Source organism: Serinus canaria, chromosome 4, assembly GCF_022539315.1.
Source record: "Serinus canaria isolate serCan28SL12 chromosome 4, serCan2020, whole genome shotgun sequence".
Taxonomy (NCBI): Eukaryota; Metazoa; Chordata; class Aves; order Passeriformes; family Fringillidae; genus Serinus; species Serinus canaria.
In genome coordinates, this window is record NC_066317.1 from 15,533,235 (window position 1) to 15,554,123 (window position 20,889).

Below are 20,889 nucleotides of genomic sequence, written 5' to 3' on the forward strand. Positions count from 1 at the left end.
CTCCCTTCCCACATCCATCACCTCTTTAGGTTTTCTAACTGAAATTGTTCAACATTCTTTCTCTTTACTCCACACATTCTGACTGAATCTTACGTCTGCAAATGTACATTTACAATCCTCTCCTTCCTTTGCACTTCTCTGTAGAGACAGAAAATATAAAAAGCTCTGATCCAACCCATGTGGTGCTGGTAGCAGCTGTCATGCACCATGCACATAAAATTATGTATTTAAAATTAGTGACACTCCTGCTGCCCCTCTGCTCTTTCCGGACCATTAAAAAACTTCTCCCTCATCCCTGCATTTTCAAATCCTCATGCATTGAGCTGGCTGGGGGTAGCTTCCCTCAAGTCAACAGGGAAGAGACAGGAACAGTCCCAATCAACACAGTGGGAATGTAAAGATAAATAACTGCCCAGAAGTGAGGCAGAGAGTCTATAGTGTCAAGTCCTGCAATTTGCCATTTTAGGGTCAGTCCTTTTTCTTTCCATGTGAATATGTGATTGAGAACAAGTGTAAAATTTCCCCTTATATCACATTGTTTTAAGCTCATTTATGCTTTGCATAAGGAGAAAGAGTCATTGCAAGATCTGAGGGACAAGTAAACACTGCAAACTGAAAAATTCTCTCCTAATGAAAAGGAAGGGCCACATAGATATGGCAGCAGGCAATCCTACATATTTCACTACAAAAAAGCAAGTTGATACAGTGTCAGGCAGATAGCTCTAGCAGACAATGGTTAAAATAAGCATACAGCTCTGAAAGAACACTCCTGGTGCAGCATAGGAGTATTTTCATTCACTATGGATACTAAGTGATATACAGTAGATGGTGCAAGAAGCAGGAAAGTCTAGAACAATCCCAGCTTGGCAGAGCCTTTAAATAAGAACATGGAATACCCTCAGTCTCTCCTGTGGGCATGTAGTACCAGACAGTGTGTAGCCCTTGAGCATAATTTACTTGTAATTTCTTCCATTTAAAAAAGGAACTCAACAAAACTTCCTTTCTAACACAGCAATGCACATAGTATTTATCCTGCTGAACACTTACATTTTTATGATTCACACACTTCATGAGGACCAGCTCCCTGTAAGCTCTCTTGGCATGAGTTTGGTTCTGAAATGGTCTGCTGAGCTTCTTAATGGCCACGTTTCTGTCAAGGACGGCATCATATGCAGCACTGTAGTGATGACAAACACAGGGGTTATGCATCTTAGAGGGTATCCAATGCTTCTCATGGCAAATTCCTGAATCTCAGGTCTACCATTTCCTTTTTTTTTTTTCCGCACTGAGAAAAATACTGGGACAAAAGAAGAAGAGAGCTTCTAGTAAAAAAAAAGTAAGAGATCAATAGGAAATGTAGCACCACATCAGCAGAAGACACCACTACTTCTGAACTCCAATTCCATTGGAAATTAACTCTTATTTTCCAGGGGTAAGGCAAAAAATTTAAGTAACTTCAGATAAAAATACAATAAAAACTGGATGAGAAGGAAGCTGTTTTATAAAGCAACTCTCTGTGCAGGGCTACAGCAGAAAAGGGTTTTGATTTTTCTGTCACAGTAAAGAACACTTTCACAATGTGGCTCAATGACCAAGTGCCCACTTACCCAAAATGAATTTTGCGTTTTCCCTATGATATTTCTAATGAAATCAAGTTATTTAGTCATTCTTTGAGACCATATCATCCAATTTCAATAACATACCAAGGAATAGAACCATTTCACAAGGATTTTTACCAATTCCTGGTAACAAAAAAATTTGTTACATATGCACAGTTACAACTTTTGAAAATGAAGAAATACATTGATTGAGAAGTGAACTTTAAAAGCTGGGGCCCTGAAATCCTCCTTAAACTTTTATGTGTTTTTCACAACCTTCAGCTATTTTTATAAATGTCACTTCTTATGTATATGAGACACTTATTTTGGTGGTTCAAATCTGACTAGATTATTTCTGACTTCTAAATACCAGAAAGCACACTAAGTTCTAGAAGCATTCCCAAATGGACAGCAACCTCAGGCCCTCTTCCTGATTTTTTCCTTTTACCAAGAAAGAGGAATGGCATGACACAAGTTTTCTTCTAGTCCATGGAAAGCAACAGTATATTTCTCAGGAGATAAATCAACCAAACCATCCATTGTTCTAAAAATTGCTTTCCTAAGCATGAAGTAAATATTCAGAATCCTGCAAATTTTCTTCTCATTAACCCTTGCTTACTTCAGACACTCAGTGACAGAGGCCAACTAACCAAGTTGAGCAGAAAGCATGCAAACATCAGAAGCTTAGTCACAAAGCCAACAAAAACGTACATCTGTTCAAAACAGGTAAGAGACTGTTGGTAATGTTTGTCTGGGAAACCACACAAGAAGAGAAGGATCAGAATTACGGAATTTTCACTTCATCTGCATAAATAACACACCAAATGCATCTCACAAATAAGAACAATTGTTTCCTAAAGGAGAAGTTTTGCAAAGATAACTCTTAGGACTTATTTAGGAAGTCTCTTGAGAGTGGGTCTAAGGAAGTGATCTTTGCATGGCCACATCTGGAGTTCTGGGTGGTACTCCAGGCTCTCCAGTATGAGAAAGATAAAGACTGGAGCAATTCCACTGATGAGCCATGAAGATTATTAGGGACTGGAAAATCTTCTTACAGGAAGCAGCTGAGTGAGCTGGAGCTGTTTAACCTGGAGAAGGCTTAGGGTGGATCTTATCAATTTTCTTAAGTATCTGCCAGAAGGAGTAAAGAAGATGGAGCCAGACTCTTCCAGTGGTCCTGGGCAACCTGCTCTAGTTGACTCTGTTTTGAACAGGTGGGTTGGAGAAGGTGTCCCATATCATCCATTCTGTCAGTTGGTAACAATTCTTTATTCTATTCATGAATAAGGCATGAAACTTCCATGACCCAGCTAGTCACATGCACAAAGATAAACCAGTTAAACCATACAAGCAGCAGCTTAGGTGACAAGGCTATCAGAGATCCAGCCTGACTTTATTTCTCTCTAGCCACAGAATTTCACTCAACTAAACCTTGTGTTAGGAGGAGCATGGCATGTGATTTACAGCCTAACAGGATGTAGCAGAAAGCAAACCTCCTGTAGCAGCTGTCAGAACCGTGTCTCATTCTGATGTAGTTCAGCCACAATAGGGCATCATAAAGGCCACAACTAAAATACCCTTTAGTTCCATTAAGAAAGAATTGAACAAATAAAATGCAAAGCCCAAGGATTTAAATATACAGGATCTTTTAACAGTTAAATATTCTGTCCCTGTTGTTCATGGACATATACTGCAAATACACTCTAGCAGAAAAATCTCTCAGCTAATCCATACTACTTGATCACCCAACTTCTTTTAGGATGAAAAGCCTATGTAAGACTCATCTGAGCTGTGTAAGAGTGCTGTGAATCATTTAAATAATCTTTTGTCATATTTTAATCTCATTAGATACATCACAAAACTACTGACTAGGAGTTAGAAAACAACAAAAGTTTCTCTGAGCAAGCATTTTCTTCAGCTTCTGATCTCTGTTTGCTTTTCTGAATTTTCTCTCTCTTTCAAAGCAACAGACAAAACAATCAATTTAAAATGAGAAAACCAAAGTCTTCTTAAGCAGTTGGCTTTTATGACCTATTCCTGCCCCTTTGCATACCATGGAAGAACTAAAAATTCCTAATCCTTTGTAGAGGATATTTACTTTGAGACAAAGGATGTTGATTGCAATTCTATCATGGTCTTCTATCAAATGGAAAGTGTCCAACTGCTTGAAGAAGTCATTACATAAATTCATTGCACTGGGTAAATCCACAGCTCTGATGGTTTTTTTCTGTGTTAACCAGAAAGAAGCTTTTGTTTACAGCCAGCCAACTCTGCACTTAACTACAATGAAACTGCAGACACCAGATGTAGGTCCTCTCTCTGCTGCTTGCTACACAAAACCCTTACCTTGGAACACCAAGGTTAGTGCTGATGATAAGCCTTCTAAAGACAAACCTCAGTCAGTGGCAGAGGAGTGGCTGTGTAAACACAAGGCTCCAGGGACCAGGAATAAGAGAGAGAGTAATGAGTGTCTGTGAACTCTGGTGCAAAGGCTGAGTATGAAAGTCGCTCTGAATCTCAAATAAGAGACTGGACTTGCATCTAAAAGAGTTTCTCTGGAAACTCTATCATAACACCTCTTGCTCAACAGTGAATTTATTTTTTGATTTGTACATTTTATTGATTTTATAGCAGACTCTAAATTACCCCTGGTCTTGTAATAAAATGATAGCTTTACTGCAACATGAGCTCAGAAAAATCCTCAAAGTTTACTACCATGTCTCTGGCAGATGTACAGACAGAAAAGGCAGTAAATAAACTCTTTCCCCACAAATCCTCTTTACAGTTAGTTTGACATGGTAAATGTTAGTGCTAAAAATGCCTTTTAAAACTGTAAATAATTTGAAACAAACCTATTTAGCAGAGATAAAAAAAATTAGTGAATATAAGTTCATGACTACCAAGAGATATATGTAATCACAGTTATTTAACAAGGCTTTTTCCTGATTTTGGCAGGAAAAAAAATGAAACTCCTCCTAGCCAGATTTTCACAAACCCAGATCATCATTTACCATGATATTCTGTGTGAGCTCAGACTATGATGATCAATGAGCAATGATCTGTTGTCATGCACTTGGAGGACTAGGCATTCATTTTTACACCTATTTTGAAAATAAATGGAAAGCATTCTTGTTTCATGTCCAAGTTTCTATTTCAATAGACACCTACCAAATAAATACTTAAATTTATTCCTCCCATCTTTTCATCAACAAGCAAACTTAACATTTATCAATTCCATTATAGTCTACCCGTCAGAAAAGACTGTTAAACCCACAGAAAATTTTTTAAAGCCAACTCTTAGAGATGGGTTCTTAGGATAATAAAGGATAATGTGAAAATCACATTTAACAAGAATGCAAATGATGGCTCATCCTCAACCACCGAACCCCACCAATATATGGACTGGAACACCTTCTCTGGAAATGCTCAGATACACATCTAAATGTATTTGCACAGAGATAAAAAAGACAAGCCTAGATGGAGGTATATATTAATCCTTTCCACAGCAATTTCTCTGTGGCAATTTCAAAGCCCTTGGTTTCAGATAACTATCAGTATTGCAGTTTCTGAAGAAGTAATTTATAGGAAGGACAAGAACCAAATCTTCTTCCTGTGTCAAGCAAAACATCTGTAGGTGTGGTTTGTGAAGCTTTAACCATAAAATGCTTCAAGTACGTTACATTCTCTCTACTTGTGGTCCCCTTTCAGCCAAGTACTCCAACAAAAAAGAGTGAAAATGTTATTTTGCTTCAAGCAAACTTTTCTAAGTTTACTGTGACAGGGATTTTTTGGTGGGTTTGGTTTGGTTGCTCCTTACATTGCCCTCACGTATCAGTTCAAATTTTAGAATGAAATTAGACTTTCTCATTCTTAACTTGTTTTTTCTCCTCTTGGCATGTAACTTCCAAGTTTTTAAAGGCAGACATTCATACAAACAGTGCATATTCTGCTCTTCAATAATTACTTTTCAACAGAAAAAAGTTATTAGAGTGAAAACTCTACAGAAAGTTAATTTAAATATAGTGAATGTTTTCCATTAAACCAGTGGAAATAGAAAAGAATTCCATATATGCACCAGGGTGCAGAAAGTTTGCCCCAAGCAATACAAGTCAAAGGCCACTATAACAAAAAGCCTTTAAATGTCCTTATTAGGTTTGGAAGCAACCCTTTGTGCTGAAAATCCAAAAAAAATCCAGTATGACTGTACTGAAGAGCTGCAGACCTCTTGTCAGGAATGGATACTATACTCTCTGGATTACTTCCATTCCCTCTGAAAATGCAGAGAAATTGAGACAGTATTCTGAGCTGATGCTAAAGAAGACCAATACAGCCTCACAATGGATAACTGCTGCACTTTTCTTGTTGCCAGTTATGGCTCCAGCCTGATTTTTTGTGTGCTTCCATCAGCTCACAGCTTCTTGCAAGCCAGTGGAAGCAGCTAGATTAGAAAATATAACCAAGCTGCCTCCCCAGCTGCTACACAAGTCAGTTTTTCCCCATCACCAGATTCCAGTTTCACAGAATAAATAAATCAGTTGCCAAGGTTTTCCATGAGGTCCCTCATCATTGCAGAGATTATTGATTGGGCTCAAAACATTCCTTCCTGCATTGCAGATGCAATGTGCATGTAAAACATGCATGTAAAACATGTGATCCAGTATCCTGTGTTGGAAAGAAGTAACACAAGAGAGGACTGAAGTGCCTGTATTTTTTGGGATTATCATCCCAGTCCTTGAATGGAAATGCAGCATTGCTGTCAGGATTAATAGTGAATTCTGTAGTGCTTAAACTTCAAAGACGTGCCACAAAAACTGGAGAATTTTAAGAAAGAAGTTCAAAGTGTGTGGCTCTATTTTTACATTTCAGCATTTTATCAGGAAAGACAGCTGGGCTCACTCATCCCCTCCCTTGCCCTTTGGATGCAGCCCAGGATGTGTTTGGCTCTCTGGGCTGCCAGTGCCCATGGCTGGGTCATGTCCAGCCTCTCATCCACCAGCACCTCCAAGTCCTTCAGAGCAAGGCTGCTCTGGATCTGTTCATCCCCAGCCTGTGCTGCACCTGGATTGGGGTTGCCCTAATCCAGGTGCAGCACCTTGTACTTGGTCTTGTTAAAGGTCATAAACCTCCAAATCTGCTGTGATCTCTTTGTCTGTCATTAATGAAGACATTAAACAATCCTGGTCCCAGTATGGACCTCTGAGGGGCACCACGTCGCACTGATGTCCATCTGGACTCTGACCTGTTGACCCTCTAGGATGCACATGTCCTCCCCTCAAATCCACCTCTTGCCATTTTAGAGAGAGGGATGCTACAGGGGACTGTGTCAGAGGCTTCACAGAAGTCCTGATAAGTGATGTGAAACACTTCCCTTGCCCACTGATGGAGTCACTCCATCACAGAAGGCCACAGGGTTGGTCAGGCAGGACTTGCCCTTGGTGAAGCCAGGCTGGCTGTCCTGAATCACCTCCATGTCCTCCATGTGCCTTAGCACAGCTTTCAGGAGGATCTGTTCCGTGATCTTCCCAGGCACAGAGGTGAGGCTGACAGGTCAGTAGTTCCCAGGATCCTCCTTTCTATCATTTTTAAAGATGGGTACAAAGTTTCCCTTTTTCCTGTCATCTGGGACTTCACCTGACTGCCATGGATTTTAAAGCATCATGGAGAGTGTTTTGGCAACTACATCAGCCAATTCCCTCAGCACTCTGGGGTGCCTCCCATCAGATCCCCAGACACCTGTACATTCAGGTTCCTTGGTGGCCATGAACCTGATCTCTGCTTACAGTGGGAGGGACTTTGCTCCCCCAGTCCCTATCCTGCTGTCCCTCCACTGCAGAGGTGTGGGAAGAGAGACTGCCCCTGAAGACTGAGGGAAGAACTTGAGTACCTCAGTCATCTTCTCTCTGGGAGGGGGATCTATTACCTGGCTCAACAGCCTACATGCTTGCATGCAAACACCAAGTCCAAGCTCACATATCATTCAGTCCCTTTACTCCCACCCATAAAGGATTAAACTGTATCATTGCAATATTCATAACAGTCCAATTTTGAATCTGTATTGCTCATTCTTTGTCAACTACTACAGTCATTGCTTAAAATGTCAAAGCCAAGCAGCCTTTTGCAGCAAAAATAAAAGTGGAAGCAGAATTCATTCATAATTCTAAGGACAGCTGGATCTGAAAAGTTCTCTGTGAAATCTATCTCACAATTTAGTCATGCTGAGGAGAGCTCTTATCTGCCAGAATTTCAGATGGGAGGGTCTGAAGAAAGGTGTTTGAGCCATCATATATAAGACAATGTAAAAGAAGCTGCAGGGATAAAAAAGAATGGAACACTTATTATTAATAAACATATTTACAATAACAGGTAGTTATCTTTCTAATTACATGAGCTGGTGATGCCCTAACAAGAATCATTTTGCAATCCACCAGTTACCAGTTGTGTCTATTGATGCAAGCTAAAACTCTTCCCGTAGTCATTTTCTCTCACAAAGACAGTGGGGATACAGTGGGAAAGACGATGTGGAAGCAGCTATAAAGTTCACACATTGCCTGGCACACCACTCAATGGGCTCTGGTTCTGTTTGCCAGGAGATGAAAATATTCATGAGGATGCTGAATATGGAGCATGTTTACATACTTCTCATCTGCATGTGCTCTGCTAATCCTTCGTACTTGGCTTGGAAAGTCGCGCGGCTGTTTAATACTTTTCTGAACAGCACTGTAAAACCAGCACTTTGTACTTTCTGGTCTTGAATGTCTCTTGTCACTAACTCACTACACAGTCTGCTAGCTGCCAGGAGCTTTTGTTAGCTGCCAGCCTAGGAAATTCAACCTGGGCAGCAAAAGGAGCCAAGTTTCTTTTCCATCCTGCTTTGAAAGGGCTCTAGACCAATACGCTTTCTTCTACATGTGAAGCATGTAAGAGATGACAACCTCATGGTTTCCAGAGTATCCTACACTACTCACTCTTGGCATGCTCAAGGACTTACCAAAGCAGAGCAAAGTAAAAAACTGAAAAATGGAGCAGAGCTGGGGGTGCCTACCAATATTCATTGGCAGGAAATGCACGGGCAAAAGAAGCTTAAGCATGATTTGCAGGTAAACCATATTAAGTAGATGTTTACCCCACATGTGGAAAATGGGTATAAGACACTGAATTTGGCAAAGAGATCTGACATTTACTGCTCTGAACTCAGCAGGGAACACTTTGGACAGTTTTCAAGATTGTTAAGCAGCACAGCCAGAAAAAGTCAAGTTTCCTTGCTTACCAGCAATTTAAAATACATGGGAAATAATGGCACTGAGGCAGAGTCTGTGCACCTGGCAGAAGCTGAGTACCTACCACATTCAAAACTGTCAGTCACGTGATAAACCTGCTATTTTTTGGACCTAAAAACTGGAATAGAAACAGCTACTATCTTACTATTATTCCCTCACAACCATAATTTAAAAGACTTGCTTGCTTGCCTGACAAACAGAACAAAAGCTGTCACTTGGGTGAATAAGAAATGCTATTTCATTTTTCTTGCTGCATTTCTCAAATGCTTAAAAACCAAAATTCAAGAGTGGAATAAAAGTGTGCTGCTACCAATCCTTCACCTGGAACATGATAATCATGGGAGAAAAAAAGTAAGTTTAACCCTAAAAGGCTACTCAAATTCTCATTCCCCCCAAAACTGACCCTGCAATCTCTACGAGGCTGTTCTAAGCAGACAAAACCAGCATATTTTACCTGCTGCATAACAAGCCAAAGTGTCTTTTTCCAGTGGGAACAAAATGAAAAGTATTAGGTGCTGCATAGAGGTAAAACCTTACAAACAGAAGGCCATGTAAAATCATGGCTCAGGTCTACTACTTTGGCTAAGTAGAAAAGGACTGTGGGAAAGAGACTCAGCTGAATTAGGGGTAGAGAAGCGAGTTATACAAACCTAGCATGTTCACATAGTGGTGAATGGTGGTTGGCTGAACTATGTTAAGATATAAAGCTATGAAACTGAGAAAGGCCTGACTGCTTCAAAAGGCCTGGATTTTTGAAAAAAGCAGCTCTCCTTTGCACCTGCCTGGGGACTCTGTGTCACTCCGGACCCTCACCCCACAATTAGGTTTTTGAGTTGCCATGTTACACCAGAAATTTCAAGACTTAGATGAACAGACAGAATTTTAAAACACTGTCTTTGAAGGCAGAAAAGAAAAAAAGATAAAAAACCAACAACCAACCCCCTCCAAAAAATTACAAATAATACCCATAAACAAACAAACCAACCCCTCGATGTCCAATTTTTGACTTGCAAAGGGACTCCTGTATTTGAGTCTTGCTACTTTCTGCTCCCTTTTCTAACTATCTGTACCTATTGCACATTCTTCTAAGTTTCCCCACCCATGTCATGGCAGACATGCCTTGCATTGTTCACAAATTTCACGCAGGCCTCACAAAGAATATCTTCTTTCATACTGTCTTTCTATCTTCCACAACTTTTTAATATTTTTTGGCTGTCACTGGCTCTTATGATTGTCTAAGGACAGGTCCTTAGACACAAGTCTTAGGTACAATATATTACCTTCTGTAAAGAACTGTGAAAATCTACATTAATTTTAGGGAATAAATATCAGCAATATATGCTGATAAACAGCATTTAATTACCTGAGCTGCACTTCTTTCCAGACTGGCTCTAGTTATTTTAGAGTTCCACTCTTCTAACTAGTTTTTCTGGTTCCACTGCTTCTTTGTTCTGATGCCTGCCCTTTTATTTAGGTGCTCTGTCCTATTGCCCCACCTCCCTGATTCCATGTGGCCTTGGCCATTCTCCTACCCCAGGAGAAACCCCTTGGTCCTAAGAGGGAACAGAAGTGTTTTGTGCAATTGGTGTCATGTGAAACACATGGTGAACAGAGATGATGATGATGCAAGGGTGTTCATGTCAGTGGGGATAGGATTTCAGGTGAATGACATGGAAGGATAAGCCTGAAGTCTCTTAAGGAGCAGCTACAATGCACTGACAGTAGTTAATGCCAGTCCTGGTTTTCCAGGAGGAGCAAAGAGAACCTTGAAAAAATCTGTCCAGTTGAATCATAGTAGTGACCCCAGACAAATATAAGAAAAGGGAGATCTGTCAGTGACCAAAAGGAAGCTTTTGACAGTGCAGCAACAGACAGGCACCTGACATCTCTAAAGAGTGCTTGAAAATATCACTTTCTGATAGCAAAATGTGTAAATTAAATGGAGTGTCTAACCCATCAACACAGCTTAAGTTTCACAATCATCAGTTACTTCCCTGCAGACACAGAATTTACAAACAGCTGATACATTTTTAATGGCTCCAAGAGGACCACAGGTCCAGCACAGGTATGAAGAAACCTGCTCTATGCCTAAGAGTTGCACCAATCCAGCTGAAAACCCTGGCTGCCAGGGCTCCCAAATGAGCCTGACCCTGCCTTTGCAATACTGAATTTGTGACCAGGTAAAGGGAGCATTGCTGCCAGGGTTCACAGAAACAGATTGCACAGAGATGGTTCCCTCACAAACTTATTTACTTTTTTTCCCCCATCAACTTGCAGAGTATAAATATGGAATAGATTTTGCCTGCTTAACTGTGGTAGTCATGGAAACCACATGAGTTCTTTAAGGAGAAAGGAGTCAAAAAAGGACATAGAAATATAGGCAGTGTATTTTAGAGACAGAGGGCATGATTTCTTTGCTATAAAGGAATACCGTGGCACATTTTATTACATACCATTTGTGTTTACCACTACATTTTAAATTTTAGATTTCTCTCTAAAAGCAAAGGGAAATGAAAGAAAAGAAGACAAATGTGAGATATGTGGTGACTCCCTGCCTACTAGGAATCTCTGCATTCTGAAAGAAAAAGGACATTACCAAAAAGAAAAAAAAAGAAATGGAGAAATATTTTTCGGTATATCCTTTTTCTTTTTTTTTTTTTTTTTTTTGCTTCTTTCTCACTTATAGTCGTAGTACATAGAAGAAGCTCCAATAATTAAAGCAAACAATGACTCAAACCCAATCCATCTGTCCTATTTTTTAGATGTTATGTATAGTTCGTCACATGGCAACAATTCTCTGTGATCCTAACAGCATTCCTTCCACATCCAAGCCCAGTCCTTTGCTGCAAGAGCACTCCAAGATACAGCCTCTATCTCTCACTCCATATGCAAGCAAACTGTCTCTGGGTATGTGTTAATATGCAAACTCTAATAAATCAGCTTAAGAAACACAAATTTGACCAGCTTAAACAAGCACCTCCATTCAGTATTCTGGAGGTCAAACACAGATTGATACTCAGCCTTTGCTGTACCCATTGGGAATCTCTCAGCACCTTAAAACTCACATGCTGGTGATCCAGATTCCAAATACAACTGGGAAATTTTCTGTCTCTCTCAAGAACCAAGGCATAAGCACATCAGAACCACAAAGCAGAATGTGCTGTTTCACATGTACTCCAGATCAATGGGCAACCAAATACACACAGTTCTTGGTGTTTCAGAGCAAAGACATGCTAGAAAATCCAAAGAATAGCACAGTGTAACTCCAAACTGGGGGCTGGGGAAAAGCCCTGCAATGTACAAACTAATGAGGGTTGAAGCTTGCTGTGAGTTTAACTTCTGGTATTGCAACAAGAATTTCCCAAACTGTTAAAAAAAAAAAAAAAAAAAAAAAAGGAAAAAAACTGAAATCACCCTGTGCTGCCATGTGTAAAGGACGATATTAGCCTGGGGGAAAAAAGCTGAATTTGTACAAACTTATTTCACTATCAGTACAGCAACAGTTCCCAGAGCAAAGAGACAACTATTTCCTACCTTCCTCTCACAGAACACACTTGTAAAAATCTCTAAATGTTGTTTTCAAAAACCTCCTCAGGAGCAGGATGTCAAAGCACACAGCAGCACAAGGAAGAGAACATTGGCTGAACTAATGGACACAATTTGAAAAACCTACAACAGAATGGGATCAATCTGCTGTGCCAGCCAACAGAATGTTAAGCACAAGAAGCCTGCAAGATGTAACTGTAACTGGAATGGAAGCAACCAAACTCATGACATGTGCTCAGTTCTGCTTCATGTGGGACTCTGGGGCTGACAAAATGAATGCTGCCACTTTTCTGCAGGGCCACTGAAATTCTGGGTATATCCAAATACATTGTTCACACCCTTTTGCCTCTGAATGACATTTATTCTTTGTTCTCCTCTTCTGAGGAAAATTAGTGATTGATCCCACAGAGAACATCTCTGAACTTCAGTGGAACTGTACCAGTTTCTACATGCACAAAAGTTGATCTCTGCCACGGAATACAGTATTTCAATTCAGTGACACAAAGAAATCAAAACAGTATTACTGGGATAGCAGGACCACAATGGAGAAAAATATTGAAGTCTCAAAACTTGAATATACCAGCGTCCAGCTAAACAATACAAATAAAATTTTGTGTTAGCTGTAAGACACTGATATGACAACTCTTCTTTGTGTTTTTTCCACTGTACTACAGCAGAAGTATGAGCTTGGAATTGATTATGGTCAGAAGCATCAACTGCTCTGTCCTATGGCTTTTGCCATTATTCCCATTGCAATATCCCTTGAGATCCTTATAGCCAGCCCAGGAGTCAATGGTGCTACACAAAACCAGAACTGAAGGATAATCATTGTGCAAAAAAGCTCAAGTGTTTCTGCACCTTGTAGTGGACAATACCTGTCACATTTCTCCTCCAGCCTTTGAACACTCTGAGTTGAGTCACCATCCCTGCAGGTACTGAAAAAATTGTGCAGATGTGGCACCTGGGGACATGGTTTAGTGATGGACAGTGCTGGGGGAATGCATGGACTCAGTGATCTTCAGGGTCTTTTCCGACCTAAATGATTCTGTGGTGCTGCAATTACTTTCGGGAAAGAATCAGCAGATTTATAGGCTACAACAAGCACCACCATCAAAAGAGGCTGATCTGAAAGAACCCTGTACTCCATAAGAGTCAACCACCAAAATACAATTAAATCAGCAAAGGAGAACCTATGGTAATGTCAGGCAAGACAGGAAGCTTTTTATTGTCTTGCTGGCTCTACCTATTTACAGGGAACACTAAAAGATTGTTATCTCCTTTAGGTTCAGGCTCAAAAGTATTATCAAACCCCCTAATTCAAAGAAAGGTATCTGCAGCACATTTCCCAATTTACTACTTCAGGAATATATTTACAGTCTCCTCTATATCTGCAGATAAGTTGCCTTTCTAAATTTATAATGCATTCACTGAAAAGCTCTCACAAAAGCATAATTCCTGCTTCCATATCCTCCACTCAAACATTACTCACACAGAAACTTCCTGCATCAACAAGACAGAATAAAGCCCTTCCCAGCCAACCCCTCCAGTCCAGCTGACACATCATTAGGCCACATCTCAACATCATGCAGCATGAAAGCTTGTGCTCACTTTTAAGAAAAGATCAAGATAAAAGATTTCAGCTGAAAGGCATCATCAGACTCATTTATTTGATGTTCACCCAGACAACTTAGTTTTCAAAGCTATAACTTTTTCTCCTGATAATACACACAGGCATAGCCACCATGTGGTCATAAACCAGGACAAATGTCTTCTATAAGATACTGCTAAGATTTTAATTACTTGTGTCCTCAAGCCTGTAAGTAATGTCTTCCCTATCTGCCTCAGAAACCTGGACTTCACCCTTGCTTCAATCGTAAATTCAAAAACTGTCAGAGGCCCTTCCAATTGCTTTTGAAATATTTCTGTACAACACCATTTTTCTAGACATCACAGAGAGTATCAAAAATATCACAGGCAACATAAAAATGATGGCTTGCAAACCACAGCAGAAAACCTACAGATCAATTACCTTGCTTCCAGGCAAAAAGCACTCATCTAAACCATAAAGAAACACCCACTCCAACATCAGCATATTTCTGTTGATTTTATGGAACATGAGAATTCCTCTCCATCCACCAACATCCACCATGCACAAACCTGAGCTGAAAGTGACCTGCCCCTCTTTCTCAGCCCCTTGCAAAATGAGGTAGGTGTCAACTCCCTTCTAACATTGCAGAGGGGTATCAGCTACTTCTTCTCTCAGCAGTTTAATGGCACATATCTAATTAAACTCAGAACACTGCTTTCTGTTTCTATGACAGACTCAAAGATTAACTAGTGTGGTCACAGGCCTGTGCAGTTTTTACAACTACAGTTTGGTCTAATAAACTCCAAGTTGTGTTTCAGCCATGCCCCATCATTGTCATGCCTGTAATAACAACATGATAATAATATGCAAACACACCCTTCAGAGGCTCTCTCACAGATGTCAGTGTGATGTACAGTGGGGAAACAGCCTACACTTTCATAAAGAGCAGTGTTTGCAGGGGGAAGAGCAGCTTCCCTGCTCAAGAGATTCCAAGCAGCTTGTTTTCTTTCCTTCTTTCGGCTGCTAAAATCATTTTGTGACCATAGTTAACACAAAACCCATTGAAAGAGACCAAAGATTAATTTCCAAAGATTCTACATATACTGTCTGTATAAATACTATTCCCTCACTGGGTTTATAATTATTCCACATGGGCACAATTATAACAATCACACTACATGGTTTTGTCTTTTTCACATAATTCACTAAATTATCATCTCCTGAAGGCTTAATATCTTTGATGCTTCCATATCAAGAAAATAATTTTTTCTTTGATGTAATTTTTAGCACAATCCAGTGAAATCAAGTCCCTACTTTTTTCATAACCACATTTCCTTCTTCATGTGCCTGTTTCTGTTCCACGACATAAACTATTTTCCACTGACATTTTCCTGCTCACAGAACTGAATGGGAAAGGTTCCAGTATTCTGTGGCTTTGCCTAGGAACCCTGCAACACCTTCCAGAACCTGAAAACCATCAGGCCTCTCCTCCTAAAAGGAGTTAGCATTCAGCAGCCATGCTCCATCACTCCATAAAACCAAGTGTCACTATGCACCAAAGCTGTCTCCAGTAGCTGGGCAGCCAGCTATTCCAGTCAGTATCAGGTGGTGTCCACACCTACAGTTATCCTGAAGGAAAATCCAGAAAATGTCCATGCACTGAGCCTAAACCCCTCTGTGCCATCCTACCTGTGCCTGCCCTTGTCAGAGGGAATAATCAGAAATCACCTATTTGGCTTCTAAACTTCTCCTCATTCTGGCAGCAAGGGACAGAATTGCATCCCAGATCTGTGACACTTCTTGAACAAGCCATCGAGTATAAACAGAGCCACTGGATCTTAAGGAAGTTATGACCTAAGTTTTCCCCACTATTTTCAAAGAGGCACTCCTCATGGCTATTCTTTGCAAAGGAACAAGAGAAGCAGGGCAAACTACCTCCACCAGAGCAAGTTGTGCTGCATAAATAGGCAGGTTTTTGGTATTTTTTTACCTTAATCAGCTTTTTCTAGATGTAACTCTATTTCCATCAAAATATTTCTAAATAGAGTAAGCTGCTACAGTGGAAACTTTATTAGAATAAGTTTTCTGTGTAAGCTTATTATTAATATTAGGTAAGGAGAAACTTACACAACTGAAGATGTTTCTCATCATGTATTGTTTTCTCTTAGCTAAACTACAAATATTTATCTCCCAATTGTTTTTTCAATAACTAATCACTTCACCATTGATTCTTCATGCTTTGATGATGGATGGTTTATTGTATTTCTAGTAAATTATGCCTTACAAGAGGCAGTTTATCATGTAACACAAACTAAGGAAAAAATGCTCATTATCTTCCCCATCAATCGTGTAATACTTCTATATCACTATCATCAAAAAGGCCTTTTATGGCCTCTCCATGCTACTCACCATTTCAGGGGATTTGTGTTAACTTTCACTTGAACTTGCTTGTTTTCTGATTTGATTTTCTTTCCTAAGAAATTCTTAAATTTTGCTGTCAACTTTTAGTATGAAAGTAACATTCACAAGACACTTTTGATTTTATTTAGCTTACTTTCTCTATTTTTTGCTGCTCACAATTGATCATTACAGCAATTCAGTTGCAGAGAGGTTCAACCAGAACTGATTTTCCTCTGAAACAAATAGAGGATGGAAAGGAGGAAGAAAACCATCTTTTCTTTCTATGGAATTGAAAAAACAGTGCAAAATTAATTTCAGTAGTACTGAACACAAAATATGCCTCTTTCCCAAAGCTGATTTAAAAGCAACCTTGAGTTGTTTTGTGCTTAAGATAAGGAACATGGTACATGGTCATTTAGGTCAATCTTTGGACTTGCATGGTCTCAAAGTATACTAAACACTGGAAGTCATGGGCTGACACATAAGGATGTGATGTCAGTGCTGTTACACTGGCAATTCTGGTGCCAATGCCAACAATCCATGGAAAAATCATTTGCCACTGGATTAAAGGAACATTTGCTTTACTATTCCCTCCACCTGTAAAGCAACACACATGACATCAAATTCTGAAAAAAAAAAAAAAGCAATGACAGAGGTCACAGATGGATTTAAGACTTCACCTCTGATCAAGTTATAGATAAAAGATTGTTATAGCTATGCAAATGCCTCATAATTAAACAGGTAACAAACACAGACATTTAAATACAAGCCACAGAAATTTAAAAGCCATGTCTAAAAATGCAGAGGCAAAAGTCACCCAGGATTCCACAGCTTTTGAACAGGATAAATTCAAATTGCATTGTTTAGGAGAGCTACTGAATTTATCTTCTGTTCATATTATTCACATCGCTGCAACATCACTTTTAAGAAATAAAGGAAGCATTAGCAGTTGCCTCGATTCGAAAGGCTTCCACCCTGAACATTTGAGAATGCTATGGGATGTGACAAGTTTCTGTATTGCTCTCAGTGACTTTTACTGCACAAAGACTAAAATTACGGGGTTTTCTTGGGATATTATTTGCACTGCCTCTGGAAATAGTGCCTCAGTTGTCAATTATGATAAGATCTCTCTCCTGCTTTCTTGCTAGTTCCATTTTGCTGTGTGGAGAAACAAACCCAGTGCTATCGCTCTCACCAGCCGGGGAATTTATTAGCAAACCACTGGGCTCCCTCTGCCTCAGGATGTCTGTTGCCTGACTGCTATTTTTGCAATTTTAGACAACAGCTGTGGCTGGCAAACTGTGAGGAGATGCAAAATGCCAATTCTGTTTCCAAGCATCAAAAGAGAAAGTGCTGATACTCACCAAACTATTCCCTGAGCCCCAGAGCCAATAGGTTTCAAGTTCTGGTAGCGTTTGAGGACTGTGAAGGTCGAGTCACCTACTTCCACGCTGTAGAACTGGTTGTCAACTTTGCTTTTGCTCATGTTGTAATGTTTGGCAATATATGACACATCCACTTGTTTCCCAAATCCCTGTCGTACAGAAGAAGGGAAGGGGAGAGGGGTTGGTAAAAACAGAGAAACCAAGGCTGGTAAAGCATTAGAATACTGATAAAGCACTGTCAGCTTAATTTTTCAATATAAATTCTTGTCATTTTCCTAAAGACTGTGCCAAAACTTCTTTCAGCTAGGAAGTCACCATAAAAAGGCACTGATTAAAGAAAACCAGTGAATTCTCCAGCTGATGTTTGTGACACAGTCGCTGCCAACTGCTGGTCTCTGCCTGCCATCACTCCGGCCTCATGACTACTGGATTATGTGCTCATGCTCATTCTGCCCTCATTTGTTTTGCAATTAATTTAAAATAAGATGACTTTCATCAGTGTGCAAGTGGGACAAGAGATCCAGGAATCAGGCCCTTCATTATGGATCAGACAGAGCAAGCAAATGTATTCCCATGAGTGCTGAAACTTTCCCTGAGCACCTGATAAAGGCCTTGAGAACCTTTCAGAAGGGGTTGCAAAAGAAACAGAGCAGTTAATGAGACAAACTGTGACCCAACATGGCTCAGTATCATGGAGATTCATACAGAAGCTCCAGAGGTCTTCAAAAGTTCTGGGTTCCTAAGGATAGGAGGGACAGTTGCTCTCATGTCTTAACAAATGCAACAACAGCAGTTTTCATGACACAAACCCAAGCACTGTAGCTAGCACAGCACAGCAGTGCTCCTCCCCAAAACTGTAAAATTAAAACCCAATAATTTTTACAAGACTTAAAAAACCCTCCCTCAAATTTGTAAAACTACCATGCAGCAAGTTACATTATAACCTCTTTATGACTACTGCTGAGCTCAGTTCCCTATGGACTACAGAGCAAATTTATAGTAATTTGAGATAAAAATCAGAATTAAGTGCTCATAATTTAGGATTCTATAGTACATGATGCTGAGCACAGGATTCAAAAGCTCAACATATTAATACAGATCTGATTAAAAGAGTTAACAGTTCAGTCATGGAAGTCAAGATATGCCCAAATGCCTTCCATAAAGCAAACCCAAAAACCAGCTATGCTTCTGTCTATGCTTTTTTTCAGTGCTCCCAAACACGGCTTATAAATTTTCTTATTTGCTCTATTATAAATTTCTTTCCCCCAAAAAAATCTGGATGATCAAATGCATTATGTGTTTATGGACAACTAAGTTGAAATTTGATGGAGCTGGGAAAAAAGTAAAGTTGACTTTGATTTGATCATTCAGTTAAAAAGGTCATCTTTTCAGTAGACTAAAATTCTGGCCATTGAAAACAGATTACTGACCTTGCAAAGAACTTGGATTTTAGGGTTTGCCTTGGAAAAATTATTATTATTTTTCTGTCCATTATCTGACTGGAAGGCCCTTTGGCACTGGACAGCATCATCCTAAACAGCTCATTTAGAGACTTTGAAACATTTTAATAAATGCAGCTCTTCACTCAAACACAAAGTCTCATCTCAGAAAAACAAGTGGTAACTTTACATTAACTTGTTCATCAAACACTGTGAGTGGGAGAGCAGGAGAGGCTTTGCCCTAACACAAAAAGTGAGAGATTTATGGACACTGACACAGTGCTAAATTGAAGCTTCCAGAGAGTGAAATGATTCCAAAAGAGGTTTGAATTTCTCTCATTGGAAGACAAACAGGCTGCATATGATTCGCACCATGTAGCCTCAGTCTTAAAACACCTTCCATTCTGTTAAGAGAGATGCATAAACTTGGCTATTCAGCTCAGGCATTCATACCAGACCTGAAATTGGGAGGTTTTTTGGGATTTTTAATAACATGCTCCTGATTGACAGGAATTTCACAACTCCCTCTGGCTAGACAAGCACATTTGGAGCATGTTTTTCCTGATGTCATTATCAGAACAATGCAGGACATATTCAGCATTAACACCCATTACTCTAAAACCAATGTTTATATATAAAGTGTCAGCATAAAAATTGCATTCCTGAGTGAGCCTGACTCATATCCAGCTCCTCTGGAAGTACAGACAGAGTGAATTTTTAAAACAAACTGGATGACTGTGTTAAGGCTTGGATGAGCCAGGCCTGCCACAACTTGTTTGTGTCCTCACTCCCAAGCTCCCTGAGAGCTCCTTGTGTGGCATGGAGCTACATGGGAGCACATATTTTATCACTCTATGTCTAGAATAAAAATTGCTTGCTTTTGAGTTAGCCTGACCGTGTGAACTACTAGCCCTGGGAAACTCAAGCTGCGTACAGCGGGGTTCCTGAACTGCTGCGGTTCCAGCAGCTAGCTTTTTTAAATGCTGAAATGTCTTAAAAATCAATTAAAACAGCTAAAAAGAATCACTCTGTAGTACCTCAGTTATAGAGGTAATTAACAAATCCAATTGCTTCAGTCAACAGCAATTAAAGTTGTGGACCCAGAAGACCACAACTGATAGGAAAACGCAAATGTCCTGATGAGGAGCTCTCCTCTGCACAACACAGACCATTCCAATGACAACCTGCTCCTAACAGTGTGTAAGAGGAAAAGGTAAAGACTGTTTCATTTTTATGGAATCATTTTTTCTTTTTAGATTAGTATCTTTCTCCCTACTTAAACATTTGTGCCCCATAAGGTCTTTGAAAGAAAACAAACACTAAGCATTACTTGGAAAAATTCAGGGCAGGCTGATTTAGTATGAAGTTTACATCAAGCAGAATGCCTCCTCTGAGTGACAAAAATTTCAGCTTTGTGGACAGGCCAAGGTCTAAGTTGCCTCCTTGCTCTAAACCCACACTGCTAAAAACTACCAAAAAACCCCCTACTCTATATTTTCCAATTTTTATCAAAGCCTAAAAGAGCAAAACAAAAAGCACAGTAAGGTTACTAATGTCCAATGCACTGCTTACTTCCATAACAACAGGAGATGAATGATATAACTATCTTTGTCATGATGCTGACTTAAACCAAATCCCAAAGTCAATGAATTAACA

At 39.7% G+C, this 20,889-nt stretch overlaps 1 protein-coding gene across 3 annotated transcripts in view; it reads right to left on the minus strand.

Annotated features, from left to right (window-relative positions):
* LOC103826066 (mitogen-activated protein kinase 10) overlaps nucleotides 1-20,889 on the minus strand; it is a 71,600-nt gene that overhangs the window by 44,127 nt on the left and 6,584 nt on the right. For 2 of the 3 annotated variants that reach the window (XM_030239596.2, XM_050973698.1), the window contains exons 2-3: nucleotides 17,774-17,943; nucleotides 1,048-1,177 (exon numbers count right to left, since the gene is read on the minus strand). In XM_030239596.2, coding sequence (XP_030095456.1) covers nucleotides 1,048-1,177; nucleotides 17,774-17,943 — 300 coding nt within the window. Of the gene's footprint in view, nucleotides 1-1,047; nucleotides 1,178-17,773; nucleotides 18,000-20,889 lie in introns of all 3 variants that reach the window. The other variant, XM_050973697.1, reaches the window with a different exon arrangement.